The sequence below is a fragment of the Electrona antarctica genome, assembly GCF_951216825.1.
Source record: "Electrona antarctica genome assembly, chromosome: 13".
Taxonomy (NCBI): domain Eukaryota; kingdom Metazoa; phylum Chordata; class Actinopteri; order Myctophiformes; family Myctophidae; genus Electrona; species Electrona antarctica.
The window spans coordinates 20,423,657-20,436,886 of NC_136794.1; the positions used below are offsets into that span (position 1 = coordinate 20,423,657).

The 13,230-nt window shown below is 38.6% G+C and overlaps 2 protein-coding genes across 3 annotated transcripts; one reads left to right on the top strand and one right to left on the bottom strand.

Annotated features, from left to right (window-relative positions):
- Positions 1-944: 944 nt before the first annotated feature.
- On the top strand, positions 945-6,225 carry nostrin (nitric oxide synthase trafficking; the record flags this gene model as incomplete). Its single annotated transcript, XM_079517687.1, has 17 exons — positions 945-1,023; positions 1,121-1,152; positions 1,478-1,563; positions 2,188-2,271; positions 2,636-2,698; positions 2,865-2,946; positions 3,170-3,232; positions 3,820-3,918; positions 4,051-4,176; positions 4,360-4,458; positions 4,578-4,703; positions 4,874-4,982; positions 5,117-5,205; positions 5,311-5,433; positions 5,551-5,803; positions 5,902-5,994; positions 6,089-6,225. 17 exons carry the CDS (start codon positions 945-947, stop codon positions 6,223-6,225), a joined length of 1,743 nt encoding a protein of 580 aa, XP_079373813.1.
- A 2,596-nt stretch (positions 6,226-8,821) lies between these two features.
- Positions 8,822-13,229, bottom strand: spc25 (SPC25 component of NDC80 kinetochore complex). Of its 2 annotated transcripts, none has more exons than XM_079518521.1 (7): positions 12,887-13,229; positions 11,557-11,715; positions 11,196-11,261; positions 10,340-10,486; positions 10,119-10,223; positions 9,466-9,564; positions 8,822-9,168 (listed from the first exon to the last, which is right to left on the bottom strand). In XM_079518521.1, the coding sequence occupies exons 2-7, from the start codon at positions 11,705-11,707 to the stop codon at positions 9,008-9,010; spliced, it is 729 nt and encodes a 242-aa protein (XP_079374647.1). In that variant the 5' UTR covers positions 11,708-11,715; positions 12,887-13,229; the 3' UTR covers positions 8,822-9,007. The 2 variants fall into 2 exon arrangements, with proteins under 2 accessions (XP_079374647.1, XP_079374646.1); XM_079518520.1 differs by having other exon boundaries at positions 12,876-13,229.
- Position 13,230: the final 1 nt, after the last annotated feature.

Below are 13,230 nucleotides of genomic sequence, written 5' to 3' on the forward strand. Positions count from 1 at the left end.
TCACCCTTTATTAGCCAATTGATCAAGATCACACCTGTTCATCCCCCAACGGGCACTGTTATAGTTCAAAATTACAAAGTACAAAAGTCTCCCAATTTGAGGAAATAAACAATGAGCATGATTAATAAATACAAATCATTTCATCAACAGGACCTGTCCTCTTTCCCAACTAATCTATACACATCTTTCTACACATTAACATAATTTCACAGACTTACATACATTTGTATTAGTAGTAAAGCTTTATACACCCACTATGAATTACCTAGTTCATAGTATAGCATGACTTCAGTCAGTCATAATTGTCATATCAAATATATCAAATCATTGTTTTGGTATACCTGCACAATTTACCACACATAATGCTTGATCACATTCAAGGACCACTTCACCACTTTTCAACGTATCTTCATATAATAGGTCCTCACTAATAATCATGATAAAATGGCACGATTTTTTTCTACTCAGTCTGTGTCTCATAGGAGGGCTGTGGGCAGTTTAGAAACCGTCTTCCAGTGACATCATCATTAGGCAGATTATTTTTTAAACAAGATTATTTTACAAAAATGTTTAGATTTTCATTATCGTGAGAACGATGGCTTCCATTTTCGCATTGCAACTTTTCATGACTAGAAAGCCTGCAGTTTTTATTAGCTTGTATTCCCCATCGATGATGTCACTGGAAGACGGTTTCTGAACTGCCCACAGCTTTTATATGAGACACAGACCGAGTAGAAAAGAATTGCGCCATTTTTTCATGATTATTAGTGAGGACCTATTATATGAAGATAGGTTGAAAAGTGGTGAAGTGGTCCTTTCAGCTTCGTCATAGCTTAATGGTAGCTGTTATTGGCTGAAGGTACAGTACAAGCAAAGGTGATTAATCTGTCAATGGAATTTTCTCCTTGTGCCGTCCCCACTGGAAAAGCTCAGGTAATTTCCGCATGAGTGACTTTGGGAGGAGAGTGGTCAAAGTTCCAGGTACAAAGTCAATAAACAGCTATACGCAACAAAATCCTGGATGTTAATGTAACTTTGAAAGTGTGAAACCTGACCTTAACGGATCAACCTTTACACCCACAAATTTAAATCAACACTCTGGATTTTACTGTGTGCCGTTTTAAAATGAAGGAACCCATGAGCACCTGCTCTGTAAGTACTTACATTTCTTTTCATAAACTACAGCTATATACAATTTATTTTAAATCCTGTGGTATAGGAACAATCTCATACATTTGCTATTATTTGCAAAATAGTTTCAGTCAAGATATTTTAATTATGAACTTTTACTCTACTGTTTTAACTTAGCTATTGTAGAATGAGGCAGAATTCACATGCAAAGGCTCAACTTATGTGATTTAGATATTCATAGCACTCTATAGTGTACTGATTCTTGATGACTATTTGTATGTATTTGATATTTGATGCTAAATGCCTAAATTGTAATTATCATGAAGGCTTTTGAATTGTGTTTCAGTATAATCTCTTGTACCAAAATGTGAAGAGCTTCTCAAAAAATGGCGAGTCCTTCTTCAAAGAACTCATGACAGTCTTTCAGCAGAGGTAAGCTCAATGGATGACTGATTCCCTAACTTTTATATTTATTGACCAGCTTGACTGAGGTCATTTTGACCTATTTTTGAGATTTTGAAGTTGATTCCTTTTGCCCATAATCAAGCTTTCAGAAGGTTCCCCTTCCATGACCATCATCATCCATCATCATTCCAATATCTCAGACATTTTTGACATCTGAAACATTTTCTAAATATGAATTTAAGCACATGCTACTTCTGTCACATTTTACTTCAGTCATGCTAGTGTTATTAAGAGGTTCCAACAGAACCAAACTTAAAGTGTTTGCCAGTACTTTGTACAAAATACTATACTGCTCAATTTGAATTATGTATAAATACAGTATATAAATACATATCCTCTTCAAATATCCACAGTGAATACATTAGATTATTGCTATGGGTACTGTACCAAAGTATGCATACAATAATAAACCTTTTTACAATGCTTAAGAATAATATAATAATTAGCGTGAAGCCTTGGCTTTTCACCACATTCATTATACCACATTATTTGGAGTTTTACAATGCAGTATAACTTATGTTAGTCTCCCACAGTGAGTTCAACCATTGTAGTTACTCTTTGACCTTCATGAGACCTTTGCTATAACTTCAGGGCTGAGCTGGAGCATTCTTATGCCAAAGGACTGCAAAAGGTTGCTGGCAAACTCATCAGGGCCTCTAAAGGAATGACAAACAAGTAAGCAATTCACATGACTACTCTATAACAGTGGCTTCCAAACTTTTCAGCTCAAGATCCAAAAGAGAGATTAGACGTTTGCCCAGCACCCAAACTAGTGAAGTGAAAAAAATAGCAGATCTAGAAGTGCACAACGCACCGCATTGGCTATTTTCACTACTTATTTGTTATTTATGGAATTTCTTAGATTTGTTTGTTTTAACATTTATTAAAAAAAACATATATATACAGTAGTTTAAACTGACATTTTACTGAAAAGTATGGTATGGTCTAATAATGGTACCCTTTAAATCGCACATACTGAGATGTCACATTAATGAAGCCATAAACTCCATAACCCTTTTCACAATTGCTTCCTTCTCAGTTCCATCTACAACGCATGGTGTCATGTGTCAAATGAGATGTATTCAACAGCAGACATCCACAGGTACCATACTTTTTCAAACTTTCAAACTAATGAAATGTTATCAGGTATCTACTATCTATGCATGTATTAGGAAAAAAATCTAGATTGTGGTAAGAAAAGTGCATTCCGTTATTTGTCAGGCCACCATCTTCAGTGCAGACATGAAAATGTGATGTTCTTATTTTAGAACATTAGGAAATGCCTTTCAGCAGGAAGCAATCCTCGAACTACGACAAGCCATAGACGAACAGAACAAGAGGAAGAGGCCTGTATGTAAGGCTAATGTATTCTCTCTGACTCTGTCTATCCATCCATCCATCTGTCTGTCTATATGTCTGTCCATCCCATTTAGCGTGCGTCTGTCTGTCTGTCTGTCTGTCTGTCTGTCTATCTATCTATTATCTATCTATCTATCTTATCAATGTCTTTCATACCATTTAGCCATTTCTGTACTGCTAAATCACTGATTCTGTCTGGGGTATTTTTTCATAGCTTGATAATTTTGTTGAGAAAACTGGAAAACTTGTTGCTGCTAACTGGAGCGAGCAGCTTAAGGTAGGAACCGCTTACCTATTATTACAGTTTTACTCGACCGCTTGCTTGGTTGCATTTCTTGAAATTTATCCCCAAAACAGTCAAATACATTTAACAATTAAATTCACTTGTAAAAAGAAACGTTAACAATCAAAATTACGGCTTCCAATGAATCGCTACAACAATGTCACCAATGTTTAGCATCTTCTGAACATTATGTCAACCCTGACACTCAAAAATGAAATGCATTTCCATCTAACTTAATTGCGAACGCAGTGAGCACTAACTATAGAACCTGGCCTAACTGTCTGTCTGTCTGTCTGTCACGCTGTAACACCACCGGCCCGCCACCAGAGGGCGCAGCTGTATCACACACAAAACACACACACACACACACACACACACACACACACACACACACACACACACACACAAAACGTAACTAAACAAATCTTAACTTAAAAAAACACCTTAAAAAAGTACGTAATTTATTCTAATTGTTGTTATTGCAATTTACGAGCTGCGTTCGCTTCCCGCGTTCGCGCGTCTTACTTGTTATAACAAATGTACTTCACCATACTGCTTGTGTTTTCTCTTTACCATGACAGATGAAGAAGAAATTGGTTGGAATGACAAGAGAGCATGAGTCTCTATTCAATTTTGTTGAGAACAACAAGCACATATGCACAGAGAAAGAAAAACAAAAGGTAGAGTACTGACAAGTATGATTTGACCATCAGTACACATTTAACAGTGTACTCACTCTGAGAAAGTATGTTGTACACAGTTGTAGCATTAACTATTCAAATGCTTGCTAAATAACATCTGCTACACTATAGATGCTTAACAGACTGACTAAGTCAGCAGAGGCACAGACACGCGTCGATGAAGAATACTTCAATATCAACATGGAAGGCCATCAAATCAGACTAAAATGGGAAAATACACTGAAAAACTGCTACCAGGTTCGAATGATGTGATGTTGTTTTATTTTAAACGTATCTAAAACAAATATGCAACTATCCAATCATCCATAAAAAAGAATACATAAAGTCTAGAATAGACTTTATGCATCTTGAGTGAGGTAGCCTTATTTAGGATTAGAAATGGCTGTAAAGGTGTTTCCTGAGATACTCTGTCTGTTTCAGGTCATCCAGGAGCTGGAGAAACAGCATATCGAAATTCTGTTCAACATTCTGAACAGATACAATCTCCAAATGTCTAGCTTTGGGCAGACTCTCAAACATGTGAGCTTTCTTGATTTCTAACCCGTGCTACAGCCTACAGGTCACACAAAAGCTGCAGGGCTGATTGATGCCACCATTCATCGATACAAGTAAAACTTGTTCTGTCATGTCACCTTTAGAGCCAGCGACAGATCGAGCAGGCCGTTCAAAGGGTCGATGTGGAGAAAGACATTCAAACCCTGGTAGAGGAGACCAGTATCATGGCTGAGGAGAACAAAGCAGAGTTTTTGATGGCTGATTATTTTGTAAGAACACAAATCTGCTCATTTCTACATTAAACATACAGTGCAATAAATTCAAATGAATTAGATGTAGCATTGCCATTATACCCCATGAAAACAAAGAGAACTGCTCCCATTATTTTACATGTGATTCTGTAGCCTGTCCTTAAAGTGATCCATCTGCCTTCTATCAGGAAGAGGATAGAAAGTCACTGATGGGGAAAAATAGAAGACAAGAAGCCATCAAAATCAAACTCCAGCGACTGGAAGATAGTATCACAAAGTCAAAGAAAGACTGCGAGGGTACTGTTATTGACTCAGAGTTCATTAACCTTGTCATAACTCTGTATTACATTAAGCAGCAATCGTTGTACACAGGGAATGCTATTTCATTAATCATCTGTAAATATGTTTTTATATTCTCATGTCATGTGTAGGGCTTGACAAACTGATGAAGACATACTCTGAAAATCCATCTTTTTCAAACCAAAAAAACCTTGAGGAAACTGAACAGCTGCATGATGAGGTACTTCTGCTGGATTATATCAAACTTCCAAAATAAAGGTAAAGCCAGATGTACCAAATATAGATGTCAGCTAATGTACGATATGTTTAATATTGGTGCCTCTAGACCACTCTGAAGTTGGATCTTCTCGAGGCTACTCATTACAAGTTATCCATATCACTGACTGAATTAGGAAGACCTAAGGCTTCGCACCGATTCAGTGAGAGCATCACCAAATGGAAAGACAAGGTAGGCATACACACACTGTCTCAAGTACATAATGGCAAGTTTCTATCCCCAGTATTGACATGTTGTAAGGCATGCCATGTAAACGCTCAGCATAACAACTCATTTCCTCTGTCCAAGGATTGTGAGCACAGTGTTGTCCAACTGACCCGCCCAGTCAAAATAAGGAAAACGCCATTCAGATCCCGTCAATCACTTAGGGCTTCCATCATTTACAAGGGACATGCTGTGAAACAGGAGTCTGTGGACTCTTCATCTGGTCCCATTGAGCATGTTACTACCACAACACCGAGCCAAGAGACTGCAGCTATAGATTGTAGCAGCACTGTTAATAATGTCGCCCAATCTGAAACAGATGATGACACAGCTCAAGGTGAGGGGTTGATAATAAATACCCTATTATATGGTTGCATTATTTATACATATATTTATATCTATAAATAGTAAACTACAAATATCAACATTTAACAGGTCAAAAGGGTGCAGAACGGGGCAGCATAGGAAAATGTAAGGCTTTATATGATTTCACATCCAATCAAGACGATGAATTGAATATGAAAGAAGGTAAGTCTCACATTATGTGCAATACATTGCACATCAATTCAAATAGTATGATTAATGGTTAATGAACTAGTAAAATGACAAAAAACATTTTCAGGGGATCTTCTGGAGATCTATGGGAAGGAAGACAGTGGTTGGTGGTTTGGCACACTCAACGGGCAGACAGGCCACTTCCCGTCAACCTATGTTGAGGAGCTGCCCATGTTAAGCATTGTGAAATCATCTGATGTGTGACATACCTGACTTCTATACATTGATACTGTAATGAGGACACAAATTCTGATCTTGTGTCCAAAAACAAAAGAGAACTATGTAGTGTGCACTGCAGTAGGGCTTTAAGCAACTAGTTGACTATTCAACTAGTCGACTAGTAAATCCACTAGTTGACCTTGTTGGTAGTAGTTCACTAGTTGATTTTGTTCTCGTTTTTGTAGGCCTCAAGATCAGCTAGAATGCTACATTATAGTCACCAATAATGTACACCGTTTTTAAATGTACAAATGTTTTTTTACTTTATTTTACATAATAGATAGTTAAACAACTAGGCAACTAGTAAAACTCACTAGAAGTGAAAGCCCTAGTGTGCAGTACTGTAACTTCCTGTATTTGAAAATAAATGCTTATTTCTTAAGAATTCTTACAGATCCATTTATGTTGTCACTAGGAAGGGGTTAGGCTAAAGAAACTACCAGTAGTAGACTGTTTGGGGGAAAAGGCTTCTGGGGTTATTTCCCCCCTTTCTTCTATTTTGTTTTAAATATCTATAGTTTATAGTTGCAGCATGACATAACTGAGTATGTAGCCTACACCAGTAAGACGCCTGAGGGCGAGAAGCGTGCACGCATCCACCTGGGTGACAGCAGACTGCTGGGCGAGCGCTGGTGCTTTGGAATGGGGGGGTCAGATCAACATATCCACCTGGGTGAGAGCAGACTGCCGGGCGAGCACTGGTGCTTTGGAATGGGGGGTCAGATCAACATATCCACCTGGGTGAGAGCAGACTGCTGGGCGAGCACTGGTGCTTTGGCATGGGGGGTAAGATCTTAATTTTCGGGCCTGAATGTCACGTGCCCGACCAACCAACACACTGACAGGAAATGCACGATTCCAGTTAACTGCGATCTTCGGTCGCAATAAAGAAATATCGAAAGGACACTCGACTAGGCAATAGCTAGTTTAACACCATGAGTAGACTACTGTATGTGCTACAATTCATAGTGAATAATTAAAAACTTGACTTTTTGCCTCCCGTTTAAATTTGAGGCTTGAAGTACAGATAAAGGCTGTATAAAAACAGCATGGTGGTGAGGATGTTATAGAAAATATGTATATTATTTAACATTGAACTACTTTAAATGGCCAATATAACACAATATGTACAATTAAATACAATTTTACTTGGTGTACTATAAAATGTAATGTTTCAACTTAGTACTCTTATTACTTCTTATGCTTAAACATTGTCAACATGCACATATTTTTTACACTGTCAGTTAGACCTTTTGAGGCTCCATTTGGAACCCCATCAAGGAAGCCTGAGGGTCCCTGGACCTCACTTTGAGAACCACTGCTCTCGATGCTCCTGAAGTGCAACCTTATTGGTAGGAAACTACACGTATAGGTGTGCCTGTAGCAAAGACCTTAATCTTTATCATACAGCCATGAGTTCCAGAAACGGACAAACACTTGTTCCTTGCGATGTTTTTCAACTTCAACATTGTCACATCAGAATGATAATGCAAGAGTTGGATGAGCTCATTTTTTGTCAGAACTTCCCAAAAACAATTAAAATTATAAATGTCCTCTCATCTACAGCAAATCAATTACACAATAGTATATAGTATTTTGTCTTCAACACACTCATAATTTTATCAGACCTTTTAGTGAGGCTCAACTGCTCTAGGTCAGGGGATCTCAAGCTGTAGATCGGCTATTTTCACAAAAAAAAAAATTCAGGAAAACCTTATATTTTGAAAACAGCAATACTGCCTCTTCAAAGTTGGTGTTGTGACTTTATATATTGTCAATTACTTGCATGAGAGGGGGAGAGGTGATAACCTGGTGAGATGGTGGCAGTATTGAGTTCACAATCTACTTGTGAACTCAATACTGCCAGCATCTGGCGAAGTCAGCTTAGAGAGGTGGTGGAGTTAGTTGCTTTAAGCCAAATTAATTGTTTCATGGTTCAAGCAGTGCATGATACATAAACGGTCCATTATAATTATAATTGCGAGAACAGCTTTTTCAAAGGCTTTCATCTTCCTTGTACAATGCTCTGCATTCCACTGGGAGTCAACATTGGTTATGCCGTATTACTCGATCATTCAGAGGTCAACAACACAGAGAAAAGCCACCTAATTTATGCAAAATTATGTTAAAATGAAAAAAAGAATTAATTACCTACTGTGAAAGCAGTTGCTTGATGTATCAAATCTACTGTGTAAGTGTACATCAGACACCGGAAGTCCCCTCCCATCCACTTGCATTGAGTGTTGTTCAGTGTTGAGTGTCGCACTGATTAAGCATCCTCAGTAGATCAGCACATTTCCAATCAACACTCGATGCAAGTGGATGGGAGGGGTATTCCGTTGACGTCTCTATTATTTATAACTCTATGCTCATACCTAGTGGAAGTGTGTAGGGTGAGTGGTGAGGAGCTAGTTTCAAAAAGGGGGACACACGCACACAGTCTCAACAGCATCACTTCTTCCCAACAGACGTGTCACTTGATCGGCAGTAGCCAATCGGAACCACTCGCATGTGACGTGATCTAAAATGGCAACCACACATGCGCAGTACAGGGGCATACAAACACACACACACACAGATAGTTATTTCTTCATTTATTAGTTTAGATTAATCACAGCTTAAAAAGTAATTAATCACCTGTGGGCTTCGGAGAGAATAGGGTTCTGCGTTTCATAGTATACCAGTAAAACTGAGGGTGAGAAGCGACCTCGCCCCAAAGGGAATGGAATTGTTAACTGCGACCTGCGGTCGCAATAAGAGATTCATATTAAGACAAGGCTATAGCCTTCTGAGAGCTCAACTCCTCCAAATGTGCTAGAGAAACAAACTCCTTCCTGACGTTTGCCATGAATGTTGAGAAGTTATTCGTCTCCTGCAATTGGCTTTCCAGATCAGACAAACATTCAAGATGTGGATTGCTTGACACAACTGTGGATAAGGACAAATAGAGAGGCAGGGAGAGAATAATATATATGAATAATATATACTCATTAGATTTGAACTATAGGTCACTTACAACAAGTCATAATTTCACCAGAGAACACTGGTTTTGCTTTAAATGTTACAAGACTCAGAAATAGCATACATGTATTAATGCAAAATAAATAATCTCACTGCTGAAATCTTAGGCCAAGTCCAAGCGAATGGAACTTTAATTTATGATTGTAACATGTAATTTATGGCAAATGTGCATGCATAAGTATTATTACACTTGACTTAACTTACCATCATAAGTCACGTCTTCTTTGAACCCCAGTAAGAAGGTGTATACCCTCTTTGGGTCAGAGGGGCTGATATTGCGGAAGACAAACTGCAACTTTCCACCTTTAAAAAAAAAAGAAAGAAAACTTTAAAACTCTTAATCTTGTAAATTACCGTTTATAGGTTTAAAATTAAATGTTCTTCAGGGGACCACCAATGTGGGCACTGTAAATGTTTGCTGTAATTAGCTTCTGGTAACACAACCTGCTTTTGTTGTCAATTGTACCCAATTCTAGTCATTGCCAATCCCCCTGCTGTATGCAATAATTTGTAGTGTGTATTATTTCTACTTTGTCTCATAGGAGTGCTGTGGGCAGTTCAGAAACCTGTCTTCCAGTGACATCATCATTAGGTGGATTTTTATTATATTCTTTTTATATTTAGATTTTTATTATCACGAGAACAATGGCTTCCATTATTGCATTCCAACTTTTCAGGAATAGAAAGCATGCAGTTTCTATTAGCTTGGATTCCCCATCGATGATGTCACTGGAAGACAGGTTTCTGAACTGCCCACAGCCATCCTATGAGACACAGACTGAGTAGAAAATAATTGTGCTATTTTATCATGAACATTAGTGAGGACCAATTATACGAACAATGTGAAGAATCTTTACCATGGATTTTTCTGATTTCCAAACCCAGATTATCCTGAAACACTTGTTTGGCTTTGTTGAGATTTCTCATTTTGTCTTTGTATGCCTTGTGTTGAGACAGACTCACTGGGGACACAAGAAAACAAAGGTTATGCGCCAGCACTAGAACATAGAGTAAATCATATTATAATTAGGGCCATCAATTGTGTTTATTCTGATATATGGCAAAAACATCGACTTACACTCTCTCCTCTTAGAATGATCCTCTGTCAGTCTCTGCATCTTCTGGCTAATGTCTTCTTTCTGTGCGTCTTTGTGCTGAATCTCAGATGTCATCTCAGAAATGTCATTACCTTTCCCCTTTATTGATTTAGCAATTACTTTCGTGTCTGGGGAGAAGATATTGCAATGATTCCTTTGTATTCATTCTGCAGTCAACGGTGTTGTTACTTCAACATAACTAATAATTCTAGAGATTGAGTCCTCAAAATGCAAGGACAAAACGTGTGGACGGAATGCGTCCTCAGATATTGTGTGCTGTGATTGGCTGAGGTAGGGATAGCGAGGTAGGGATGGAGAGAGGTGGAGAGATAAGCGAGAGGGGATACAGTATATACAGTAAGGCGGAGAAAGAGGTGGGCAGAGAGAGGGAAACTCTGTACATACTTTGGGTATGTCATATCCACGAACGGGTATGGACTAGTTACTATTATTCCCCTTTCTCGTGGAAAAAGAAAAGGGATTTAGGATATTTTGAATTTGTGGTTTTCATACAATAAAGCACCCAAAAGAGTTTTAGTGGTGGAACCAAAACTAATATTGCCCATACACGTCAACAATAAAATGTCCAGTGGTGAAGCTCATTTTGAAATGCACATACAATGCCTTACAGTGGGCCTGACGGCTGGCATAGCCGTCTGGGAACCTAGGCTGGTAATCCCGACGACCTTTGCTGCATGTTACCCCCCATCTCTCTCCCCATTTCCTGTCAGCCTACTGTTAATCTATCAATAAAGGCAGACTAAAAAGCCCCAGAAAATATATTTAAAAGAAAAACGAATGCCTTACAGTGAAACTGCTTGGCACAAAGTAGCTCACCTCTTCCGTATGTCTCTAACTTCACAAACAGTGTCTGATCAGCCTTACATTTCTTTGAACATTGATCTGTAAAGAGTAAGAAAGCGGAGGGAGAAACGTATTAGTAAGTACAACGAGGCTGAATATCATACATTCTTAATTACTTGCGCACGCAAGTACTGCGCTGCGGGGGGGGGGGGGACAGGCCCCCATGAGGATTATGAAAACTATTCGTCCCTGACACACACAATAATGAAATCAATGTAGGAGACAGGTTCAAGAGCTGCATGTGATAGATAATTTAAAGTGTGCACTCTCAAAGTTCAAATAAAAGGAATTTACCACATATGAATAATAGTTGTATACTGAATATTACTCATACCAATGGCAGATTGCATGAACTGTGAAGTGGTCTGACACAGCTCCCCGACCGACTCCAAGTCTTCAGAACCCCGGGTGAGGAGCTTGTTACGGATTTCTGTCATTGCACCTCCAAACCACTCACCAGTGTTTGGATCTTTAATAGAAGCCATGATACGACCTGTAATTATAATTAGTATATTTATAAACAGTACATTGTTTGTGCATACTATGGATCTTAAATGGAGAACTTAATATGCATGGAGATAACATTACCAGACGTTAAACACCTGGCTAATTTAACTTATATTATATATTATATTATATTTAACTTACAAGCAACTTATATGCCATCTATGCCATCTGTACCTACATTAGGTTGCAATAGCCTCCATTGATTGACGCAGAAATACAACCAGTACAAGTCAGTCATACATGGTCTAAAATTATAACCCTGTGTATTCAATTCAGATACATTTAAATACATACTACAATAATAATACTATATCCTAGACATCAGCACTAGCAATAAAACACTTATAGGAGCAACATTGACAAGTCCTATGTATTAAACGAAGATCCCCAATATCACAGCTGTATGGACAGCTTGACTATTGTATGCATCTGTCTCTGTCGAGTCTTTGTTTCATAAAAATCCACATCTTGTCAAGTTAGGCCAGCTTTCTGTAAATAAACTATGCAGTATATCGTTTCCTGTGTCGAGTTGGAGGCGCTCGTTTTCAATTACTGAACGTTCTGTAGCCCCAGTATGTTCCCTCATACGCTCATCATAGCGTTACCCCAGTAGCGTACGGAGAGGCCCGGGGCACATATGGGGCTAAACGTTCTGCTGCCTATTTTGTGCAATTTCTAAACAGATGGTGCACGGCACTGCACGCACGACCTTCACTGATATACAACAAGCGCTTCCTCCCTCGAACACATACTAGGGGGAAAACAGAGTTTAACAGCAACACAGTTGCTCATGACAACGGTGGATTTTTATGAAACAAAGACTTGACAGAGACAAAGATTGGAGTTTATCGTCGTTCAATACAATCAGATACGACTTTTCTGTTGAATCGGTCTGCATGTGCAGATAGCATCTAAATGTAAATGTTATCCTTTGCACACCATTGTCAAATCACTAAACACAGCGAGTCTCTCAGTCTGACTACGTATTTTAACTACAGTTCTTGTTTGGTTAACCGTCATGGGTGTGCTAATAGTTAGCATACGTCGCTACTCGCTATCTTAACGTTACATGTCGGTTTAGCCATAGCATTCCAGGCAATTTAGATTCGCCGGTTAACGAAACATTTGTTACATACAAATACGTACAGTTGACATACGGTATGGAGCTGCCTGCTGCTGAGCGCCAGGATTAGGATTTGTTTGAGTTTGTTTTCGAAAACTCGCGGTCTCTTCTTCTTTCAGGTTTTTTGGCGGTTAGCATAACTTTCAAGGTGCATTACCGCCACCAACGGGACTGTGTAGGGATTGCACCAATACAATAAAACCAAGTGGGTAGTTCTTGTGTACTTAATATTATGGTAGACTTTCCCTGCTGCTTTTCCTAGAAGACCTGACAGTGTAAAATCTTGATGATTAACCTTTTCCAACAACCTATATAACTGATTCCTCACTACTGTACTTCCTACAATGTTCTCATTGTTCTGTACAGCTCGCGGTCTCT